The sequence below is a fragment of the Eucyclogobius newberryi genome, unplaced genomic scaffold, assembly GCF_026437365.1.
Source record: "Eucyclogobius newberryi isolate DKJ021-1_F unplaced genomic scaffold, fEucNew1.0.hap1 SCAF_13, whole genome shotgun sequence".
In the NCBI taxonomy this organism is placed as follows: domain Eukaryota; kingdom Metazoa; phylum Chordata; class Actinopteri; order Gobiiformes; family Gobiidae; genus Eucyclogobius; species Eucyclogobius newberryi.
The window spans coordinates 2,329,033-2,354,328 of NW_027315757.1; the positions used below are offsets into that span (position 1 = coordinate 2,329,033).

The 25,296-nt window shown below is 45.6% G+C and overlaps 1 protein-coding gene across 1 annotated transcript in view; it reads right to left on the bottom strand.

Annotated features, from left to right (window-relative positions):
* Positions 1-25,296, bottom strand: part of abcc1 (ATP binding cassette subfamily C member 1 (ABCC1 blood group)) — a 130,130-nt gene that overhangs the window by 67,377 nt on the left and 37,457 nt on the right. Inside the window, exons 13-20 of the mRNA XM_072442332.1 lie at positions 18,350-18,496; positions 13,288-13,375; positions 10,941-11,010; positions 10,456-10,582; positions 4,382-4,558; positions 3,655-3,822; positions 3,324-3,492; positions 3,206-3,254 (exon numbers count right to left, since the gene is read on the bottom strand). Of these exons, the coding sequence (XP_072298433.1) occupies positions 3,206-3,254; positions 3,324-3,492; positions 3,655-3,822; positions 4,382-4,558; positions 10,456-10,582; positions 10,941-11,010; positions 13,288-13,375; positions 18,350-18,496 (995 nt within the window). The remainder of the gene's footprint in view (positions 1-3,205; positions 3,255-3,323; positions 3,493-3,654; positions 3,823-4,381; positions 4,559-10,455; positions 10,583-10,940; positions 11,011-13,287; positions 13,376-18,349; positions 18,497-25,296) is intronic.

The window sequence follows — 25,296 nt, forward strand, 5'->3', positions numbered from 1 at the left end:
CCTCCAGAGTCTCGCTCTAAAACCTACAAACCAAGTTAGAAATCTGGGGGTAATAATGAACTCAGACTTGAACTTTAACACATCAAATCAATAACATCAGCAGCTTTTTACCATCTAAAAAACATTGCCAAAATCAAAAATATAGTGTCTAAACCAGACTTGGAGAGACTGCTGGAGCCAGAGTCAGGACTAAACATGGGCCGGCCTCCTGCTGGTGCCAGAGTCAGGACTAAACATGGACCGGCCTCCTGCTGGTGCCAGAGTCAGGACTAAACATGGACCGGCCTCCTGCTGGTGCCAGAGTCAGGACTAAACGTGGACCGGCCTCCTGCTGGTGCCAGAGTCAGGACTAAACATGGACCGGCCTCCTGCTGGTGCCAGAGTCAGGACTAAACATGGACCGGCCTCCTGCTGGTGCCAGAGTCAGGACTAAACATGGACCGGCCTCCTGCTGGTGCCAGAGTCAGGACTAAACATGGACCAGCCTCCTGCTGGTGCCAGAGTCAGGACTAAACATGGACCGGTCTCCTGCTGGTGCCAGAGTCAGGACTAAACATGGTCCGGCCTCCTGCACTCTTCTCTTTTATTCCTTAAACTGTTTTGTGATTTCTGTCATTTCTTTGTGATTTTAATGTATTTTTCCTCTAGTGTGAAGCACTTTGAATGGCCTTGTGTATGAAATGTGTGACACAAATAAACTTGCCTTTATTGATTGGACAGGACAGGGCAGCATGAAATGTGAATGAGGGGACGGATATGCAGCAGATTTGATCCCACAAAGCCATAACAGACCTACATGGCAGGCATGGTGCTATCCTCCCGAACAATAAGACAAATATGTGAGTCATTTTTGCCCACTCTTTTACAGAGAAAGAACTGGGACAAACAACTCAATGTCCAGTCACTGTCCTCAGCAGATCCTAAGAGCATCTAAGCCAGAAGAATAGCGGGGTCACTAGGAGATCATGGGCAAATGTGAGACGAGCCCTTGTGTTTTTCACCTTGGAACTCACCTATGGGTGTCATTTTTATCCAGTGTCCAATTTTATGGCTGAGCCATGAGCACTGCCCTCAGCTGCAGGACTTTGGACCTCATTCTGGATCAATTTGTGACTTCCTGAAAGGACGGCCATTGCACACTTGATGCCTGGGTTTGGAGAGTTAAACCAAACCCGATATTTCAAAAAATGTGCTTACCGGTAATTAAAGGTGATGGTAAAAAATAAAATTATTATATATTATTAATTCAATAACTAAATTGTATGTTTACTTGTGTCGGTGTAATCCCTCATTCGTCCAGGCGTGTTCCATAGTAGAAAAAGCTTCAGTTGTTTCATCTGGACTCAGTTTGAAAAAATAGACGTTTCGACTCTCATCCAAGAGTCATTGTCAATAAAAGAATTTAGATCGAGAACTCTGATATTAATACTGTTCTGTGGTAAGACCCGCCCATTGGGCGGAGCCTTCCTGAAGTAGAAGGAGTTGTTTGTTTCAACAGAAACTCCCCCCTTGTATCTACCGAGCCTATTCAGAATCTTAATGGGCTATTAGAATCCTCTTTGTCTTTGTGAGAACCTGATTAGCATCTAAATGTCCTGGTCCTGGTCCTCTACATTTCCAGGGGTTCAGTATACCATTATAGATACCAGGAAGATAGAATCTTAGCCCTCCATTTCTGTTTAAAGAAGGTCTTTCTTTTTTAACAAAAATAGCTTCCTTAACTCCTCTTTCAAAACCATCTTTTCTCCTGCTTAAAACCTTCACCTCACCGTCTTCAAACGAGTGATTAGAGGCTTCAAGATGGAGATGCACGGCACTCTGTGGTCCTGTGTTGGTTCTGTGCTGATAAAGGCTGTGTAGAGGCTGTTTTGTAAAGAACGGTACATAGGTGAGACAGTGGCCAACTTGTCGCAGGGCCAACACAGAGACATAGACATTACAGACAGTTCACTCTCACATTCATTCACTAGGGCCAATTTTTAGAGTCACCAATTTTGCCTAACACATGCGGTAACACGGGGAGAACATGCAGACTCCACCCAGAGAGATCATGTGATGTTGGTCTGGTCCGGGAATCGAACCCAAGAGCGCTATCCGCCTTTGCCACCGTGCACCCTGCAGGAGACTTCATTCATTGCAATACAGTTCCACTAGCTCCGCCCTTATGCTATACAGTCCCACTAGCTCCGCCTTTAGTCTCACAAAGTCAAAAAACCTTGACCAAAAGCTCTGCAGTTTTGTGTCTTCAAAATATTGGGGCATTTCACAAAATGTTGTGCGTCCACTAAAGTTTAAACCAATGAAAGCTCGCTCACCAAAATGATCAAACCTGACTTTAATCTGACACTGATGTTATAAAATGTTACAGAACCATTGCCTCTGTTCATCTCTGACATAACTCATCCCAAAACAAACTAGACTGAGCAATCTATAAGTTTAAAAAGTTTGAATATGAAAAAAAAAGGGGTCAAGCGGGAGTCAATCCCTCTATAGCTGGTTCTCCAGACTGCGTCACTAACCACCCGAGAGTTCTTTAAATGTGACTGGCGTTTTTAGAGATATCACTCCGTCTGAAGCAGCTGGTTCAGCTCCGGTGTAGGTCTCCTTTAGTAAAAACCTCTTGCTTTGATTGAAAATCCAGATTTGCGAAACGTTTTAACTTGGAAATGTAATCGTCCATATTGTCTGGATTCTGCAAACAAAATAATAACGAAGAAGATAGTGCACCTGTCCACACACGAACACCTGTCAGCACCTGTCCACACACGGCCGGGCTCAGGAGCGCCCTCTTCACGCGGCCCATGTAATGAAGCCTCATTGAGTGAACTTTTACTGTGGTTTTATAATGAATCTGCCTAAAACATGCTTCAGAAATACATTTCATACATTATTGTGAATATGGAAGCTCTCTGTGTCTCTGTGTCTCTCTGTCTCTGTGTCTCTGTGTCTGTCTCTCTGTCTGTCTGTCTGTCTGTCTCTGTCTGTCTGTCTCTCTGTCTGTCTGTCAGTCAAACATCTGAACATTTGAAAAATGTACTTGGATTCAAATGTAAAGGGGGTTTATAATACATACCAGATGGCAAATATTCATATTTTGTATACAATTGTTCTTGTTTTTTTATTTTTCCCCCCAAGATTGACGGGTGAGGCCCTGCTTCCCCTGCCTCCCCTGAATGCACGTCCCTGGATATAATGTTGATCTTACCCAGTCACAGCCGAGCTGCTGTCGTCTAAAGCTGTGGAAGCCTTCTGCTCTGTAACATTCAAAGACAATGTAAAGACCAAAAACCTGAGCCAGTGTACAGGTGTGTTCAGTGTCTCACCTCCATTGTGCTCCACAGAGGCGTACGTGCGCACAAACTCGGCAAAGGCTCCGTCTGTGGCAAACAGCTGCTGGTAGGAGCCCTTCTCTGTGACCTGCCCCTCCCCCATCACCAGGATCAGGTCTGCGTAGGGCAGGTAGCTTAGGCCATGGGTCACCAGTACACGGGTCTGCAGGAGGAGGCACAGACAACTCCACAGCATTACACTAGTATTCAACCAATCTCTCTTTTAGAGGAAAATGTCAGTGTTGTATAACTGATTTGACTATTTGGCATTGACACTCCACAGATCAGCTGGGACACTTGTGATGTGCAGTGGTGCTGAGTGTACCTTGTCTTTGAGCAGTCCCTGTGGGCCAATGACCCGCTCAAAGATATGCCTGCCCACGTGTGCGTCCACAGCAGACAGAGGGTCGTCCAGCAGATAGATGGAGCGGTCACAGTAGATGGCCCGGGCCAGACTCACACGCTGCTTCTGTCCACCTGATAAGTTCACCCCCTGCAGCAGCACAGGAGGGGGAAGTTCAGTCACACCAGTACTGTACCACTATATAGTATACAGTCCAACAGGATTCTAATGACAATCCTGCAGGTCTGTAGGGAATTGAATTGGTTCCAAAATCAAATAAAAAAGTTCCCATTCAGCTCAAAGGAGTAATGGGCCCTTAATGACCCATCTGGGGAAGAGCTACATGTACAAGTTTTGTATATCCATAGATATATGTCAAAGTAATAAGGCTGGTCCTGGAAATGATTCATACTCTTTGGCAGACTGAATGCCTTATGAAGTGGACCAAATTAATGTCACTTTGTTCTTGTAAAAACTGACAGAAATGAAAGGAATGATTAAACTAAAGCTTTAAATACAGTCCTCTGTATTAATGTCATCTTTCAATGCCAACGAGGAAATTATGGACCGGTTACCGGATTTGACTGCCACAAGGGTGGTGCTGATGCACTGAATGTTCCCTGCGCATGTGTGAAGGGAACATTCAGTGCTTCAGCACCACCCTTCTTCTGGCTGTCAAGTCTTTTTGGAATAATTCAGTAGTGAGGACCTTCTCCCCAATCTCAGTATCGTCTCCTGCTGGCAGAACCTCCAGGTCGGGCTTCAAGGCGCACGCCTCCACCACCTGCTGGTACCAGAGCTCGCTCAGCTCCTGCCCAAACATGATGTTCTCCTTCAGCGTAGAGTTCTGGATCCAGGCCTGCTGCGGGACATAGGCCACCGAGCCCTGCAGACACACAGAGAGTGAACCAGTGCTCCAACTCTCCTACAGACTCCACCAGGGGAAAGTCATCCCATCAGGGGAAAGTCATCTCATCAGGATAAGGTCATCTCATCAGGGTAAGGTCATCTCATCAGGGTAAGGTCATCTCATCAGGGGAAAGTCATCCCATCAGGGGAAAGTCATCCCATCAGGGGAAAGTCATCCCATCAGGGGAAAGTCATCTCATCAGGGGAAAGTCATCTCATCAGGGTAAGGTCATCTCATCAGGGTAAGGTCATCTCATCAGGGGAAAGTCATCTCATCAGGGGAAAGTCATCTCATCAGGGTAAAGTCATCTCATCAGGGTAAAGTCATCTCATCAGGGTAAAGTCATCTCATCAGGGGAAAATCATCTCATCAGGGGAAAATCATCTCATCAGGGTAAAGTCATCTCATCAGGGTAAAGTCATCTCATCAGGGGAAAGTCATCTCATCAGGGTAAGGTCATCTCATCAGGGTAAAGTCATCTCATCAGGGGAAAGTCATCTCATCAGGGGAAAGTCATCTCATCAGGGGAAAGTCATCTCATCAGGGGAAAGTCATCTCATCAGGGGAAAATCATCTCATCGGGGGAAAGTCATCTCATCGGGGTAAAGTCATCTCATCAGGGTAAAGTCATCTCATCAGGGTAAAGTCATCTCATCAGGGTAAAGTCATCTCATCAGGGTAAAGTCATCCCATCAGGGGAAAGTCATCTCATCAGGATAAGGTCATCTCATCAGGGTAAGGTCATCTCATCAGGGTAAGGTCATCTCATCAGGGGAAAGTCATCCCATCAGGGGAAAGTCATCCCATCAGGGGAAAGTCATCCCATCAGGGGAAAGTCATCTCATCAGGGGAAAGTCATCTCATCAGGGTAAGGTCATCTCATCAGGGTAAGGTCATCTCATCAGGGGAAAGTCATCTCATCAGGGGAAAGTCATCTCATCAGGGTAAAGTCATCTCATCAGGGTAAAGTCATCTCATCAGGGTAAAGTCATCTCATCAGGGGAAAATCATCTCATCAGGGGAAAATCATCTCATCAGGGTAAAGTCATCTCATCAGGGTAAAGTCATCTCATCAGGGGAAAGTCATCTCATCAGGGTAAGGTCATCTCATCAGGGTAAAGTCATCTCATCAGGGGAAAGTCATCTCATCAGGGGAAAGTCATCTCATCAGGGGAAAGTCATCTCATCAGGGGAAAGTCATCTCATCAGGGGAAAATCATCTCATCGGGGGAAAGTCATCTCATCGGGGTAAAGTCATCTCATCAGGGTAAAGTCATCTCATCAGGGTAAAGTCATCTCATCAGGGTAAAGTCATCTCATCAGGGTAAAGTCATCTCATCAGGGTAAAGTCATCTCATCAGGGTAAAGTCATCTCATCAGGGTAAAGTCATCTCATCAGGGTAAAGTCATCTCATCAGGGGAAAGTCATCTCATCAGGGTAAGGTCATCTCATCAGGGTAAGGTCATCTCATCAGGGGAAAGTCATCTCATCAGGGTAAAGTCATCTCATCAGGGTAAAGTCATCTCATCGGGGTAAAGTCATCTCATCGGGGTAAAGTCATCTCATCGGGGTAAAGTCATCTCATCGGGGTAAAGTCATCTCATCAGGGTAAAGTCATCTCATCAGGGTAAAGTCATCTCATCAGGGGAAAATCATCTCATCAGAGTAAAGTCATCTCATCAGGGTAAAGTCATCTCATCAGGGTAAAGTCATCTCATCAGGGTAAAGTCATCTCATCAGGGTAAAATCATCTCATCAGGGGAAAATCATCTCATCAGGGGAAAGTCATCTCATCGGGGTAAAGTCATCTCATCAGGGTAAAGTCATCTCATCAGGGTAAAGTCATCTCATCAGGGGAAAGTCATCCCATCAGGGTAAAGTCATCTCATCAGGGTAAAGTCATCTCATCGGGGTAAAGTCATCTCATCAGGGTAAAGTCATCTCATCAGGGTAAAGTCATCTCATCAGGGTAAAGTCATCTCATCAGGGGGAAGTCATCTCATCAGGGTAAAGTCATCTCATCAGGATAAAGTCATCTCATCAGGGTAAAGTCATCTCATCAGGGTAAAGTCATCTCATCAGGGGAAAATCATCTCATCAGAGTAAAATCATCTCATCAGGGTAAAGTCATCTCATCAGGGTAAAGTCATCTCATCAGGGGAAAATCATCTCATCAGAGTAAAGTCATCTCATCAGGGTAAAGTCATCTCATCAGGGTAAGGTCATCTCATCAGGGGAAAGTCATCTCATCAGGGGAAAGTCATCTCATCAGGGTAAAGTCATCTCATCAGGGGAAAGTCATCTCATCAGGGGAAAGTCATCTCATCAGGGTAAAGTCATCTCATCAGGGTAAAGTCATCTCATCAGGGGAAAATCATCTCATCAGGGGAAAGTCATCTCATCGGGGTAAAGTCATCTCATCAGGGTAAAGTCATCTCATCAGGGTAAAGTCATCTCATCAGGGTAAAGTCATCTCATCAGGGTAAAGTCATCTCATCAGGGTAAAGTCATCTCATCAGGGTAAAGTCATCTCATCAGGGGAAAGTCATCTCATCAGGGGAAAGTCATCTCATCAGGGTAAAGTCATCTCATCAGGGTAAAGTCATCTCATCAGGGTAAAGTCATCTCATCAGGGTAAAGTCATCTCATCAGGGGAAAGTCATCTCATAAGGGGAAAGTCATCTCATCAGGGTAAGGTCATCTCATCAGGGGAAAGTCATCTCATCAGGGGAAAGTCATCTCATCAGGGGGAAGTCATCTCATCAGGGTAAAGTCATCTCATCAGGGTAAAGTCATCTCATCGGGGTAAAGTCATCTCATCAGGGGGAAGTCATCTCATCAGGGGGAAGTCATCTCATCAGGGTAAAGTCATCTCATCAGGGTAAAGTCATCTCATCAGGGGAAAATCATCTCATCAGAGTAAAGTCATCTCATCAGGGTAAAGTCATCTCATCAGGGTAAAGTCATCTCATCAGGGTAAAGTCATCTCATCAGGGGGAAGTCATCTCATCAGGGTAAAGTCATCTCATCAGGGTAAAGTCATCTCATCAGGGGAAAATCATCTCATCAGAGTAAAGTCATCTCATCAGGGTAAAGTCATCTCATCAGGGTAAAGTCATCTCATCAGGGTAAAGTCATCTCATCAGGGGGAAGTCATCTCATCAGGGTAAAGTCATCCCATCAGGGTAAAGTCATCTCATCGGGGTAAAGTCATCTCATCAGGGTAAAGTCATCTCATCAGGGTAAAGTCATCTCATCAGGGTAAAGTCATCTCATCAGGGGGAAGTCATCTCATCAGGGTAAAGTCATCTCATCAGGATAAAGTCATCTCATCAGGGTAAAGTCATCTCATCAGGGTAAAGTCATCTCAACAGGGGAAAATCATCTCATCAGAGTAAAATCATCTCATCAGGGTAAAGTCATCTCATCAGGGTAAAGTCATCTCATCAGGGGAAAATCATCTCATCAGAGTAAAGTCATCTCATCAGGGTAAAGTCATCTCATCAGGGTAAGGTCATCTCATCAGGGGAAAGTCATCTCATCAGGGGAAAGTCATCTCATCAGGGTAAAGTCATCTCATCAGGGGAAAGTCATCTCATCAGGGGAAAGTCATCTCATCAGGGTAAAGTCATCTCATCAGGGTAAAGTCATCTCATCAGGGGAAAATCATCTCATCAGGGGAAAGTCATCTCATCGGGGTAAAGTCATCTCATCAGGGTAAAGTCATCTCATCAGGGTAAAGTCATCTCATCAGGGTGAAGTCATCTCATCAGGGTAAAGTCATCTCATCAGGGGAAAGTCATCTCATCAGGGGAAAGTCATCTCATCAGGGGAAAGTCATCTCATCAGGGTAAAGTCATCTCATCAGGGTAAAGTCATCTCATCAGGGTAAAGTCATCTCATCAGGGGAAAGTCATCTCATCAGGGGAAAGTCATCTCATCAGGGTAAGGTCATCTCATCAGGGGAACGTCATCTCATCAGGGGAAAGTCATCTCATCAGGGGGAAGTCATCTCATCAGGGTAAAGTCATCTCATCAGGGTAAAGTCATCTCATCGGGGTAAAGTCATCTCATCAGGGGGAAGTCATCTCATCAGGGTAAAGTCATCTCATCAGGGTAAAGTCATCTCATCAGGGGGAAGTCATCTCATCAGGGTAAAGTCATCTCATCAGGGTAAAGTCATCTCATCAGGGGAAAATCATCTCATCAGAGTAAAGTCATCTCATCAGGGTAAAGTCATCTCATCAGGGTAAAGTCATCTCATCAGGGTAAAGTCATCTCATCAGGGGGAAGTCATCTCATCAGGGTAAAGTCATCTCATCAGGGTAAAGTCATCTCATCAGGGTAAAGTCATCTCATCAGGGTAAAGTCATCTCATCAGGGGAAAATCATCTCATCAGGGGAAAATCATCTCATCAGGGGAAAGTCATCTCATCGGGGTAAAGTCATCTCATCAGGGTAAAGTCATCTCATCAGGGTAAAGTCATCTCATCAGGGGAAAGTCATCCCATCAGGGTAAAGTCATCTCATCAGGGTAAAGTCATCTCATCGGGGTAAAGTCATCTCATCAGGGGGAAGTCATCTCATCAGGGTAAAGTCATCTCATCAGGGTAAAGTCATCTCATCAGGGGAAAATCATCTCATCAGGGTAAAGTCATCTCATCAGGGGGAAGTCATCTCATCAGGGTAAAGTCATCTCATCAGGGTAAAGTCATCTCATCAGGGAAAAGTCATCTCATCAGGGAAAAGTCATCTCATCAGGGTAAAGTCATCTCATCAGGGTAAAGTCATCTCATCAGGGGAAAGTCACCTCATCAGGGTAAAGTCATCTCATCAGGGTAAAGTCATCTCATCAGGGTAAAGTCATCTCATCAGGGGAAAATCATCTCATCGGGGTAAAGTCATCTCATCAGGGTAAGGTCCCACATTAAGCTGTGTTCAGGATTTTGTAAAGCTTTTAGACACCTGTGCAATTCCTTGCAATTAGAGGATAAGGGAGCTTAAAATATTATATACACACATATATATATATATATATATATATATATATATACACACACAAACATATACACATATATATACACACATGTATATATACCAGGGCTCAGATTAAGGATTTTCACTTGTATAGCGGCGCTGCTAAACAATCCGTTAATTTTTCCAAATTTGTATAGCAATTTGATAATTGCATAGCAAAACACTAAAGTGACTAACAATCCACAATTTAACAATTTCCATTGATATAACACGATTATTTATTTAAAATGTATTTGTAAATATTATATTAAAAAAATATATATTAAAATTAACTTTTAAACACTTTTTAAACAAAAAAAAAAACAAAAAAACTTGCAAATAAAATAAGTTGTTGAACAAATAATCAACACAAAGTCAGATGGCCTTATTTACTATACATATATACATACACACATATATACATACACACTACTATTACTACTACTAGTACAGCTACTGCTACTACTACTACTGCTACTGCCACTACTACTAGTACTATTAGTACTACTAGTACTAGTACTAGTAGTACTAATAGTACTAGTACTACTAGTACTAATAGTACTAGTAGTACTAGTACTAGTACTACTAGTACTAGTAGTACTAGTACTAGTAGTACTAATAGTACTAATAGTACTAGTAGTACTAGTAGTACTAGTAGTACTAGTACTAATACTAGTAGTACTAGTAGTAGTAGCAGTAGCAGTAGCAGTAGTAGTGTGTAGGCGGCGGCAGTAGTGGTAGTATTAGTAGTAGCAGCAGTGGTAGTATTAGTAGTAGCAGCAGTAGTAGTATTAGTAGTAGTGGTGGTAGTATAAGTAGTAATAGTGGTAGTGGAGCAGGTAGATTCCAGTCTGACCTTGACAGAGACAGTCCCCTCCATCTTGTCCATCTCTCCCAGCAGAGCGGACAGCAGCGAGGACTTCCCTGAGCCCACCAGTCCCACCACAGCCACCAGAGCGCCCTCAGGGATCTGCACATTCAGACTGAGCAGACACAGTCGAACATCAGCACAAGCAGATCACATTTGCAGGACTCAGAACCAAAGGGCCACAGGGACATTTAGTTCAATCACCTCATGGTGACTTCTGTCCACTGGTCAAATACTAAGCTCTCAAAACACAGAATTTGTCATAGCCATAAGGCAAATCATGATTTAAAATATAGCAATTACCGAACTATTAATAATTAGAACTAAATTCCAAGATCCAAATGTGTGTTTTTTGGGTGACTGAAGGACAGAGGGGATGAAACTGAATATATGCCTCTCCTGTAAAGATACCACAAAGTCCAGAATGCCCTTTTGATTCTCAACACATCCGCATGGAAAAGCTAAAAACTCACTTTTTCAGAGTGGGCGTCTCAGTCCTGGACCAGCTGAAGACTCCATCTGAGATGGAGATACTGTGTGGAGCTGTGGGCACAGAAAGAAACACTGAACTTCAGCAGACACAGCACTGGGACTACACTTTTGACTATACAGCAGGAGCGTGCGCTGACTTTTATGGATGGGAAAGCAGACCTGGGCTATTAGTGGATAATAGAAATGTTAAAACAATTAAAATAAAATTCTATAATGCTAGGGTGGGGTTTGAACTCTCATGAAGGTCGAACGTCTATCCTACGGCGCTGGACTCCCAGACCTGAACAGTCACTTGTGTGTTGTTAAATGACTTAAATGTTGTTAAATGACTGTATTTCTAACTAATATCATCATTGTAACATGTTCAGAGCCTGAGCTACAAACACAGACTTGTCTCTAAGAGAGTTTTTAAGTCTGTTTGTTGAAACTTGGAGCTGCTGTTGCTTCACTTCTCTGCACATGCTCAGTTAGAGCTTCTCTTCTTCTCTGCACATGCTCAGTTAGAGCTTCTCTTCTTCTCTGCACATGCTCAGTTAGAGCTTCTCTTCTTCTCTGCACATGCTCAGTTAGAGCTTCTCTTCTCCTCTGCACATGCTCAGTTAGAGCTTCTCTTCTTCTCTGCACATGCTCAGTTAGAGCTTCACTTCTCCTCTGCACATGCTCAGTTAGAGCTTCTCTTCTCTGCACATGCTCAGTTAGAGCTTCTCTTCTCTGCACATGCTCAGTTAGAGCTTCTCTTCTCCTCTGCACATGCTCAGTTAGAGCTTCTCTTCTCTGCACATGCTCAGTTAGAGCTTCTCTTCTCTGCACATGCTCAGTTAGAGCTTCACTTCTCTGCACATGCTCAGTTAGAGCTTCTCTTCTCCCCTGCACATGCTCAGTTAGAGCTTCACTTCTCCTCTGCACATGCTCAGTTAGAGCTTCACTTCTCAGCACATGCTCAGTTAGAGCTTCTCTTCTCTGCACATGCTCAGTTAGAGCTTCTCTTCTCCTCTGCACATGCTCAGTTAGAGCTTCACTTCCCAACACATGCTCAGTTAGAGCTTCTCTTCTCCTCTGCACATGCTCAGTTAGAGCTTCTCTTCTCTGCACATGCTCAGTTAGAGCTTCACTTCTCAACACATGCTCAGTTAGAGCTTCTCTTCTCTGCACATGCTCAGTTAGAGCTTCACTTCTCCTCTGCACATGCTCAGTTAGAGCTTCACTTCTCAGCACATGCTCAGTTAGAGCTTCTCTTCTCTGCACATGCTCAGTTAGAGCTTCTCTTCTCTGCACATGCTCAGTTAGAGCTTCACTTCTCTGCACATGCTCAGTTAGAGCTTCTCTTCTCCCCTGCACATGCTCAGTTAGAGCTTCACTTCTCCTCTGCACATGCTCAGTTAGAGCTTCACTTCTCAGCACATGCTCAGTTAGAGCTTCTCTTCTCTGCACATGCTCAGTTAGAGCTTCTCTTCTCCCCTGCACATGCTCAGTTAGAGCTTCACTTCTCCTCTGCACATGCTCAGTTAGAGCTTCACTTCTCAGCACATGCTCAGTTAGAGCTTCTCTTCTCTGCACATGCTCAGTTAGAGCTTCTCTTCTCCTCTGCACATGCTCAGTTAGAGCTTCACTTCCCAACACATGCTCAGTTAGAGCTTCACTTCTCAACACATGCTCAGTTAGAGCTTCTCTTCTCTGCACATGCTCAGTTAGAGCTTCACTTCTCCTCTGCACATGCTCAGTTAGAGCTTCACTTCTCAGCACATGCTCAGTTAGAGCTTCTCTTCTCTGCACATGCTCAGTTAGAGCTTCTCTTCTCCTCTGCACATGCTCAGTTAGAGCTTCACTTCCCAACACATGCTCAGTTAGAGCTTCACTTCTCAACACATGCTCAGTTAGAGCTTCACTTCCCAACACATGCTCAGTTAGAGCTTCACTTCTCATCTGCATATGCTCAGTTAGAGCTTCACTTCTCTGCACATGCTCAGTTAGAGCTTCACTTCTCTGCACATGCTCAGTTAGGGCAGAACATGCAAACATTCTTGAGTCCCACAGGTTTGTTCAGCGAGGTTTGAGCACAGATCCGTGGCTTTGAGGCTGGTCCTCAGAGCACATGTGCAGAGCTCTAAAACAAGCTGCTGTCCGCTCTGGTTCTAAAAACTCATGTTAGAGGGCGGAGCATGAACAGGCCTCTGAACACGCCCACAGACTGAGCAGCTATGGCAAAATAAGACTCATACTTCCTGCGCAGTATGCCCAGTGGCCTGTAGAGGCCAATCAGTGATTGCCCTGACTTTAGCCACTGCAATACAGTATTGATTGATATGTGTGTGTGAGATGAGCCCTCACATGCCAGCACTGCAGAGTGGTCCACACTGTCCTCCTGGAGCTCCTCATGGGACAGAAAGGTCCGCAGACGCTTGAGGGACACGCTGGCCTGAGACGGAGGAGCGGATCAAGTCATGGACAAACACAAAAGTTTGAAAAAGTTTGACTGCAAACTTCTATCATAACATTACACCGCAGGTTCCACCAGGACGCACCATTACCACCAGGACGCACCATTACCACCAGGACGCACCATTACCACCAGGACGCACCATTACCACCAGGACGCACCATTACCACCAGGACGCACCATTACCACCAGGACGCACCATTACCACCAGGACGCACCAGGACGCACCATTACCACCAGGACGCACCATTACCACCAGGACGCACCATTACCACCAGGACGCACCATTACCACCAGGACGCACCATTACCACCAGGACGCACCATTACCACCAGGACGCACCATTACCACCAGGACGCACCATTACCACCAGGACGCACCATTACCACCAGGACGCACCATTACCACCAGGACGCACCATTACCACCAGGACGCACCATTACCACCAGGACGCACCATTACCACCAGGACGCACCATTACCACCAGGACGCACCATTACCATCAGGACGCACCATTACCACCAGGACGCACCATTAGCACCAGGACGCACCATTACCACCAGGACGCACCAGGACGCACCATTACCACCAGGACGCACCATTACCACCAGGACGCACCATTACCACCAGGACGCACCAGGACGCACCATTACCACCAGGACGCACCATTAGCACCAGGACGCACCATTACCACCAGGACGCACCATTACGCACCATTACCACCAGGACGCACAAGGACGCACCATTACCACCAGGACGCACCATTACCACCAGGACGCACCAGGACGCACCATTACCACCAGGACGCACAAGGACGCACCATTACCACCAGAAGGCACCATTACCACCAGGACGCACCATTACCACCAGGACGCACAAGGACGCACCATTACCACCAGAAGGCACCATTACCACCAGGACGCACCATTACCACCAGGACGCACCATTACCACCAGGACGCACCATTACCACCAGGACGCACCATTACCACCAGGACGCACAAGGACGCACCATTACCACCAGGACGCACCATTACCACCAGAAGGCACCATTACCACCAGGACGCACCATTACCACCAGGACGCACCATTACCACCAGGACGCACCATTACCACCAGGACGCACCATTACCACCAGGACGCACCATTACCACCAGGACGCATCATTACCACCAGAACGCACCATTACCACCAGGACGCACCATTACCACCAGGACGCACCATTACCACCAGGACGCACCATTACCACCAGGACGCACCATTACCACCAGGACGCACCATTACCATCAGGACGCACCATTACCACCAGGACGCATCATTACCACCAGAACGCACCATTACCACCAGGACGCACCATTACCACCAGGACGCACCATTACCACCAGGACGCACCATTACCACCAGGACGCACCATTACCACCAGGACGCATCATTACCACCAGAACGCACCATTACCACCAGGACGCACCATTACCACCAGGACGCACCATTACCACCAGGACGCACCATTACCACCAGGACGCACCATTACCACCAGGACGCATCATTACCACCAGGACGCACCATTACCACCAGGACGCACCATTACCATCAGGACGCACCAATACCACCAGGACGCACCATTAGCACCAGGACGCACCATTACCACCAGGACGCACCAGGACGCACCATTACCACCAGGACGCACCATTAGCACCAGGACGCACCATTACCACCAGGACGCACCATTACCACCAGGACGCACCATTACCACCAGGACGCACCAGGACCCACCATTACCACCAGGACGCACCATTACCACCAGGACGCACAAGGACGCACCATTACCACCAGGACGCACCATTACCACCAGAAGGCACCATTACCACCAGGACGCACCATTACCACCAGGACGCACCATTACCACCAGGACGCACCATTACCACCAGGACGCACCATTACCACCAGGACGCACCATTACCACCAGAACGCACCATTACCACCAGGACGCACCATTACCACCAGGACGCACCATTACCACCAGGACGCACCATTACCACCAGGACGCACCAGGACCCACCATTACCACCAGGACGCACCATTACCACCAGGACGCACCATTACCACCAGAACGCACCATTACCACCAGGACACACCATTACCACCAGAACGCACCCCTGGGGAGTTGAGTGCCAGATTGATGGCGTCATCTAAAGACCTATTGGTTCTCTAGGTGAACAGTGGGGGGTCCAGTGGGGGGTCCAGCAGGGGGTCCTGCAGGGGGGGTGAATGTCTTGAGATGGGGCAGGACAAGGTGCTCAAATGACTTCATGACTCGGCTTGCATAGAGCAGTTTCAAACATGTTTTCAAAAGCAACGGACAAGCATTTAACTGTCAACATAAACCTAGGTGTAAATATAGCATGTAGATTTAGTTTGTCCGTGTGTGTTGCCGTAGGACTACTACTATTACTAGGGATGTACCGATCCGATCAGGTATCAGGCCCAATCACGATCTCGATCGAAATTGGATGTTGCGTCCCGATCAGTGATCGGATATACATTTTACTCTATTAGTTTGATCAGCGCTATACATTTCAAGCTTATTATATGTCTCTCACCCCTGTATGACGCATGAATGGATCACGACATTTTACTGCCATAAAGCCCACACTTTACAGCAGTAAACTTTAGTTTTCTTTTACGCTGTGCGACCTGCATGTCCAGGGAATTTCGAGGATCCCACACAGCAGAGCGACATGGCTGCTAATATGAAGAACTATGGAGGAAGATTGTAGGTCACTTCAAACACTGGCCCCTGACTTACTCTCGACTCGACATTCAGACGGATTTCATCAAGAAAAACATACTTTTTATTATTTAAGTCAGAAGGTTTAAGAGTGCAGTTCTGAAAAGCACATTATGTCTTACTTTATCAAACTGTTGCACTTTCATTTAATACACACAATACGCTTATTTGTTTACTGCTGCTGGTATTTTAAGTTGAGCTGCTATTTTTATTTAATTCAAATTTTGCACTATTATTTCTTATTCAAGCTCAAAGAAAGGTGCACTGTTAAAGAGTTAAGAAATAAAGTAAAAACTGGGGACAACCTGTTTATGTTGCATTTGTGCATTTTTTAAAAAAGTGTTATGAAAGTATCGGATCGGGACTCGGTATCGGCAGATACTCAAAATCACATGACTCGGAATCGGATCAGGGACCAAAAAACCTGATCGGGACGTCCCGACTGGAAACCATATGTTTATTATTCATATAATGGAAGTGATGTGCCATAATGGTTAGTGTTTCCATTCTGAGGACAGAAGCCACACTGCTGTTTGCTGCTGTGCTCTCAAAAGGAAGGATTATTCTTCAATAACATCCTCAAAGACACACGTTTGTCACCAGAAGTCCACTAGTTCCTCCTGATGACCAAAACATCACTCCAGAGCACTTCATTTCAAGAGATCCTTTACACAAAGTTCAGGCTTTGAAGGCTTTTCCATAATTCAATTTCCGTGAGGGTGTGTGCATGCGCAATTGTGTGTGTGTGTGTGTGTGTGTCTGTATGTGCGTGTGTGTGTGTGTGTGTGTGTGTCTGTATGTGCGTGTGTGTGTGTGTCTGTATGTGTGTGTGTGTGTGTCTGTATGTGTGTGTGTGTGTGTCTGTATGTGTGTGTGTGTGTGTGTGTCTGTATGTGTGTGTGTGTGTCTGTATGTGCGTGTGTGTGTCTGTATGTGCGTGTGTGTGTGTATGTGCGTGTCTGTATGTGCGCGTGTGTATGTGTGTGTCTGTATGTGCGTGTGTGTGTGTGTGTCTGTGTGTGTGTGTGTGTGTGTCTGTATGTGTGTGTGTGTGTCTGTATGTGCGTGTGTGTGTGTATGTGCGTGTCTGTATGTGCGCGTGTGTATGTGTGTGTCTGTATGTGCGCGTGTGTATGTGTGTGTGTGTGTGTTTGTATGTGCGTGTGTGTGTCTGTATGTGTGTGTGTGTGTGTGTGTGTGTATGTGTGTGTCTGTATGTGCGCGTGTGTATGTGTGTGTATGTTTGTGTGTGTGCGTGTGTATGTGTGTGTGTGTTTGTATGTGCGTGTGTGTGTCTGTATGTGTGTGTGTGTGTGTGTATGTGTGTGCGCGTGTGTGTGTATGTTTGTGTGTGTGCGCGTGTGTATGTGTGTGTGTGTTTGTATGTGCGTGTGTGTATGTGCGTGTCTGTATGCGCGTGTGTGTGTCTGTATGTGCGTGTGTGTATGCGCGTGTGTGTGTCTGTATGTGTGTGTGTGTGTGTGTCTGTATGTGTGTGTGTGTGCGTGTCTGTATGTGTGTGTGTGTGTGTGCGTGTCTGTATGTGTGTGTGTGTGTGTGTGCATGTCTATGTGTGCGTGCGCATGTGTATGTGCGTGTGTGTGTATGCGTGCGTGTCTGTATGTGTGCGCGCGTGTGTGTGTCTGTATGTGCGTCTGTATGTGTGAATGTGTGTGCATGTGCGTGTGTGTGTGCGCGTGTGTGTGTGTGTGTGTGTATGCGCGCGTGTGTGTGTGTTTGTGCGTGTGCCTGTATGCGTGTATGTGTGTGTGTATGCGTGTGTGTGTGCGCGCATGTATGTATGTAGGTATGTATGTATGTGTATATGTATGTATGTATGTATGTATGTATGTGTGTGTATGTGTATGTGTATGCGTGCGTGCGTGTGTGTGTGTGTGTGTGCTCTGTGTGTGTGTGTGTGTGTGTGTGTGTGCTCTGTGTGTGCTCTGTGTGTGTGCTCTGTGTGTGTGTGTGTGTGTGTGTGCTCTGTGTGTGCTCTGTGTGTGCGCGTGCGTGCGTGCGTGTGCGTAGGCCTGAAGACACGCCTCTGAACAACTGTTGTTGTTGTCAAGCGTGAAAACAAAAATCTCTGTCAATATCTTGTAATGACTTACACATTGTAGCAGGGTGAATATTGTATCTGGTACAGACAGTAGTGACGTGTACCTGCACGATGCTGCTGATGACCATGGGCAGCATGTTGAGCGGGAAGCGCAGGATGTTGAAGAGCGCCAAGGACACAAAAGCCTTCTGAGCATCCAGGACGTTCAGCTCGTCGCTCAGCACGTACACGCAGAATGTGGACAGCGCTACCTAAACACACACACACATAAAGGGAGGCTGTTTAGTCTTTCTATTGCTTTCCTGCTTGATCTGCGACACTGCTTAGAGCATGAATTGTTCTATGCAAATAAAACTTGCCTTGAAGAATATACATACATATAAAAATGCTCATATGTATGTTTAAAATTATGGAATGCAGGCAAAATTAAGTAAACCATAACGCTAGTCATTAGCATATAGATATCTAATCTTTGAAGATGTCTTTATGGCACTTCTGGGATGATTACTGCATAGATCGGATGCATCTTTCTGGATGCGTCTTTATTTCCAGTTCCCTTGGGGAGAGCAGATATTTTCACGTGACATATGAAGAGACTGGACACTTATTTTGTGAATAGGTTTTGAAAAACAAGAAGAAAAACAACGGAGAATCAGGCTCGCAATGCTACACCAAAACCAGCTACTAGCTTCTGTGCCCTCAAACATGGTTTACGTCGCTTCTGCACCGGTCGCTGCACGACCAGGCCCCAATGCTGCCCTGGCCGCGTCACGCCATCACTCCAGCTCCAGATCTGAGTCATTTGATAGACCTAGGGACTATGGCGGCTTTATGGCGGAAAGTGCAAAGATGGATGCGGCCCTGGCAGAAATGCGTGGTTGGAAATCCAAGAATGGCGAGCTGGACAACCAAGCCACAGTGGCCAAGGAGGAGGTCTCTGACCTGAGGGACACCGTCTCTACTTAAAAACCAAAGTGGCAGAATAGACAAACCAGGGGCATGTTTTGTCTGACAAACTTTGAGAACCAAGTGTGAACATTGCTTCCAAGTTCCACAACTTCAGTGATATACAGCGTGTCATGGCTGCATCCAGATGTCTCACTGCAGACAAACCCAGATCAACAAAGCCCCAAGTCTCTTTCTTCTACTCAGCATAAGTGGTCAATAAACGTAAAGCTTTTGAGCCGGTGAAATCCCACCTGTGGGAGAAGAACGTGGAATATTCTCTGCTTTATCCTGCAACGCTGAGGACCAATGTGAATGGAAAAATAAAAAGATTCACTTCAGCGGAATTGGCGTTGCACTATGCAGGATCTGTTCTGACATTCTCTCACTTTTATTTTCCTTTATTTCAATGAAAGGGACCTGGACAGTACTGGAGACATCCGAGTATTATGGGCCAGTGTGTTCACACTTTCAACAGTATATCAACCATACTGGAGGGATATTTGACCTAGAAAATGGTTTTCCACCAGGAAATTACCTCAATTTCTATAGTGAAATTGTGGATCTGATTGCAAACCACTCTGAGGGAACCCTTGTCTGTGGTGGCCACTGGAACTTACATTTTCAGCCGACATTGGAGGTCTCAAGCTCAAAGTACTGGTATATCTATAAATACTAAATTAATAAATACTGTAGGGTTGATCGATATCTGGAGCGAGATTAATCCTAATGTATACTTTTTACAAACCCGCATCAGATCTATGCTAGAATAGACTACTTTTAAATTTTTAACAAAGTAAGGTTGAAAATTACAGAGGGGGACATATAGTGGGGAAAAAAGTATTTAGTAGTATTTAGTCAGTCACCAATTGTTCTCCCACTTAAAAAGATGAGAGAGGCTTGTAATTGACATCAGAGGTAGACCTCAACTATGAGAGACAAAATGAGAAAGAAATTCTGAAAATCACATTTTTAAAAGAAATTATTAGCAAATATGGTGGAAAATAAGTATTTGGTCGATAACAAAAGTTCATCTCGATTACATATCCTTTGTTTGCAATGACGGAGGTCTTCTCGAGGTTGGAACACACCGTTGCTGGTATGTTGGCCCGTTCCTCCTGCAGATCTCCTCTAGAGCAGTGATGTTTTGGGGCTGTCGCTGGGCAACACAGACTTTCAACTTCCTCCAAAGGTTTTCTTGGGGGTTGAGATCTGGAGACTGGCTAGGCCATGAAATGCTTCTTACGAAACCACTCCTTTGTTGCCGTGGCAGTGTGTTTGGGATCATTGTCATGCTGACAGACCCAGCCACGTTTCATCTTCAATGTCCTTGCTGATGGAAGCAGGTTTGCACTCAAAATCTCACAATACATGACCCACTCATTCTTTCATGTACACGGACCAGTCGTCCTGGTCCCTTTGCAGAGAAACAGCCCCAAAGCATGATGTTGCCCCGCCCAAAGCATGATGTTGCCACCCTCATGCTTCACAGTTGCTATGGTGTTCTTTGGACGCAACTCAGCATTCACTCTCCTCCAAACAAAAGTTCTACTTTGGTTTCATCTGACCATATGACATTCTCCCAATACTGTTCTGGAACATCCAAATGCTCTCTAGCAAACTTCAGACGCACCTGGATATGTCCTGGCTTAAGCAGGGGGACACGTCCCTGTGGGCGTAGTGTGTTACGGATGGTAGCCTTTGTAACGTTGGTCCCAGCTTTCTGCAGGTCATTCACTAGGTCCCCCGTGTGGTTCTGGGCTTTTTGGTCACCGTTCTTGTGATTACTTTGAGCCCACAGGCTTGCGTGGAGCCCCTGATCGAGGGAGATTGGCAGTGGTCTTGTAAGTCTTCCATTTTCTGGTTATTGCTCCCACAGTAGATTCCTTCACATTACGCTGCTTGCCTATTGCAAATTCAGTCTTCCCAGCCTGGTGCAGGTCTACAATTGTGTTTCTGGTGTCCTTGGACAGCTCTTTGGTCTTTGGAGTTTGGAGTGTAACAGTTTGAGGTTGTGGGCAGATGTCTTTTATACTGTTAACGCGTTCAAACAGTTGCCATTAATACAGGTAATGAGTTGTAGGGTAACATACTAGTACAAGTACTGTAAGGTTATGAATGTCCACCCACTAGTGAAGGGGGCGGGGCATTCAAGGTTGATATTGATTAAAGAATTGTTCAAGAATTCAAACATGACACACTGCATAAGTGTGGGTAAGTCTGAATCATATTTTTAAGAGTAGAATGGGGCACCAGCCGGATAATCGGCAATTTTAACAACTCTATAATCAGATATCTAAATTAATTAATTAATTAGAATCTAAAGGTTTGAGAACGTAACCGTGACATTGACCCCTTTTCTGGAAATGAAGGAACACTTAACCAAATGTGGGTTATGAAGATTTAATGACCAAAGAATTAAACAGATGAATTAGGAATATGCAAATGAGTCGATAACAGAAGGAAAACACTAGACATGATGGTTCTAGATCTATCTAGGTGTTTGTTAGAGTTAACTCTAAGATGAAATTCAGCCTGTGAAGTGCATCATACGAACGGAACCAGAAGCTGTGATCCTGAGACGGGCCTGCGTGGGGTCCAAAGGCCTGCGTGGGGTCCAATGGCCTGCGTGGGGTCCAAAGGCCTGCGTGGGGTCCAAGGGCCTGCGTGGGGTCCAAGGGCCTGCGTGTGGGTCCAAGGGCCTGCGTGTGGGTCCAAGGGCCTGCATGGGGTCCAAGGGCCTGCGGCTCAGTCCACACGCTGGCCAGAGCAGGGCTGCTCTGGAGCTCGGCTCTGACGTTGTCTGGCCAAAGAAGGACTGGGTCAGGTTCTGCGATCTGCGTTCTCCTTGGCTCTGAGGCGTTCTCCTTGGCTCTGAGGCGTTCCAAACGAAAAGGCCGCCTTGCTGCTCCACAGATGTGGCTGGTCTGAAAGGCTGTGGACTTGAAAAAGTTGCAAAAGGTCCTTGCTTGATTTTGCGTGATGCAGCATCAATCACGTTTTTAAAAACGGGCACAGGTTTCTTGGTTCCGGGAAAGAACATTAGCTTCTCTTGGAAAAGTCTTTGTCCCGTAGCGTAGCATCGCTCACGCTAACTAGGCCCGAGGCCTGCTCCCAAGGCAGGGCTCAGATTAAGGATTTTCACTTGTATAGCAGCTGCTAAACAATTCGTTAATTTTTCGAAATTTGTATAGCAATTTCATAATTGTTAGTCACTTTCGTGTTTTGCTATGCAATCAATATTTTCCATTGATATAACACGATCATTTATTTAAATGTATTTGTAAACATTCTATTAAAGAAAACTCTTAACAAATTAACTTTTAAACACTTTTTAAAAAAAAATCTTTAAATAAAACTTGCAAATAAAATTAGTTGTTGAACAAATTAATCAACACAAAGTCAGATGGCCTTATTTACAACTTTCTTCCATATCATCATCAATCAGATGACTATTTGCAGGAGTTTCATTTACATATTAATTGTCATTATACTCACAAAAAATATGTGTTAAGCTTCTGATGGAAAAATAAAGGTTGCTGTGGTGTTTCCATCATGGTGTATTTTATGTTATTCAAATTGTACCGCTCTATTTGACGTTCCATTCCATTTTTAGTTTTTCTACTCAGGACGGTCCCTAAGTACTCTCGTCTCTGCTCCGGCTGCACATTTGATGACGGTCACTAAGCACTCGCCTCAGCTCCGGCTGCACATTCGGATCAGTGTAATTTGTTGCGCCCAAAATACGCATCTGATTGTTAAAAACGAGGTTGTGTCACGTGACAGTGTAAATATGAATATTTTGGTATGTGTATGATCTGCAAAGACTTTTGCGTTTAGAGGTTATTGACCTCGGAAGTCTGAATCTGTGACGCAAACTTTACCGCACGTGGCTCCTCCCACTTTCAGACTCGATCTGAGACAGCAGCGGGACTCGTCATGACAACACAGCGTCCTACATGTGTCATGTCCACACAGCGTCCTACATGTGTCATGTCCACACAGCGTCCTACATGTGTCACGTCCACACAGCGTCCTACATGTGTCACGTCCACACAGCGTCCTACATGTGTCATGTCCACACAGCGTCCTACATGTGTCACGTCCACACAGCGTCCTACATGTGTCACGTCCACACAGCGTCCTACATGTGTCACGTCCACACAGCGTCCTACATGTGTCATGTCCACACAGCGTCCTACATGTGTCACGTCCACACAGCGTCCTACATGTGTCATGTCCACACAGCGTCCTACATGTGTCATGTCCACACAGCGTCCTACATGTGTCACGTCCACACAGCGTCCTACATGTGTCACGTCAACACAGCGTCCTACATGTGTCACGTCAACACAGCGTCCTACATGTGTCACGTCCACACAGCGTCCTACATGTGTCACGTCCACACAGCGTCCTACATGTGTCACGTCCACACAGCGTCCTACATGTGTCACGTCCACACAGCGTCCTACATGTGTCACGTCCACACAGCGTCCTACATGTGTCATGCCGTTATTGACGATCGATTGACGAGTGATCAGTACGTTTAGGCACTTTGGTGATACAATTGAACACATTTTTGTATCGCAAAAGCTGCGATACAAAAGTACTTTTTTCTGACGAATGCATCGCATTTGAGAGAAATTGCGTCGCATTTTGCGATGCGATACTGCTTATTCTGAACCCTGCCCGGTGTCATGGACCTTGGTGGGACCCTGAATGGAGAGTCGAGCTTCAAAGGAAACTCGGATAGAACTCTCTCTGGAGCTCAGATGGAACTCCTGTAACTCTCTGCTCTTTCCCCGCGGGGGTTTTGGCGCCGTGGCTTCAGCCAATCAGCATGCACGCTGGGGTCAGAGCTGATAAGGGGACAAGGTCTGGAGGGAGACCCCCTTTGTTCAAGAGTTACAAAAAAGGCAAAAATTATCCACATAACAAGTTATGAAACAGTTAAAATGACATGTTAAACACAATTACACAATATGTACATGTAAAGTCATCTGGTGGACACATTTTTGCAATCTGATGATTGTCTGTTAAAACCACTAAAACCTCAGTCTTTCAGCGTTTTAGTGTTTGTCTTGGAGAGATCGTTACTCTCTGTAATCCCAAAGGAGTCATTTGATGAAAAGTTATTTTCAAAGTTCAGAGCGTCTGTTGTCTCTGTTGTCCTCTGCTCTCGAGGGCCGTAAAACTCCATACGGGCAGCTGATAACACCTTAGCAAATACAGCCGTCCAATTTTCTGCTATGTTTGATCCTGATTTGTTTATGAATTGTCTTGATGTGGACAGTTGAATTAATTCCTTTAACAGCCAATGTTTATCCATTTTAGATCAGGTGGCACCTGTAAAATCCACTGTGTCGTCACAGAAAAAAGCTTGTCCTTGGATAAATGAAGATTTCCTAAACCTAAAGAGACTATGTCGGAAAACTGAGCGTCTGTGGAAAACCTCCAGTCTTGAGGTCATAGGTCACACCTCAGAGATCTTGTGTCATCTTACAATGAAATGATGGAAAGTTCCAGAGCTGATTACTTCCGTCAGCTAATAACATCCAACAAGAAAAACCCCAAAGTGTTGTTTGACACTATAAATTCTATTGTTTGTCCTTCAGCTGCAGTGACTCCTGTTTCCTGCAAAGCCGACAGCAATGAATTCCTCATGTTCTTTAGCGATAAGATCAAGATGATCAAAGACCAAATCCCACTCCCATTGTCTGATAAACATGTTTCTGTGGAGCCTGTTTCCCAAAACTGGTCTTCTTTTAAGCCTGTCACTCTAGAAGACATCTCAGCTCTGGTGACCAAGATGAAACCCTCCTCTTGTACATCAGATGCCCTTCCCTGCAGGCTCTTCCTCAAAGTGTTTGATGTTATTGGCCCCTGGGGGACCAACATGGTAAATCTCTCTCTTTCTACTGGTGTGTTTCCTGGTCCATTTAAACATGCCATAGTTGAGCCTTTACTGAAAAAAACAAACTTGGACCCGACAGACCCCAAAAGTTTCAGACCTATTTCAAAGCTCCCGTTCATGTCCAAGATCCTAGAGAAGGTGGGCTCTGAACAACTGTCAGACTTCCTAAAACAGTCTAACATTCACAACTCT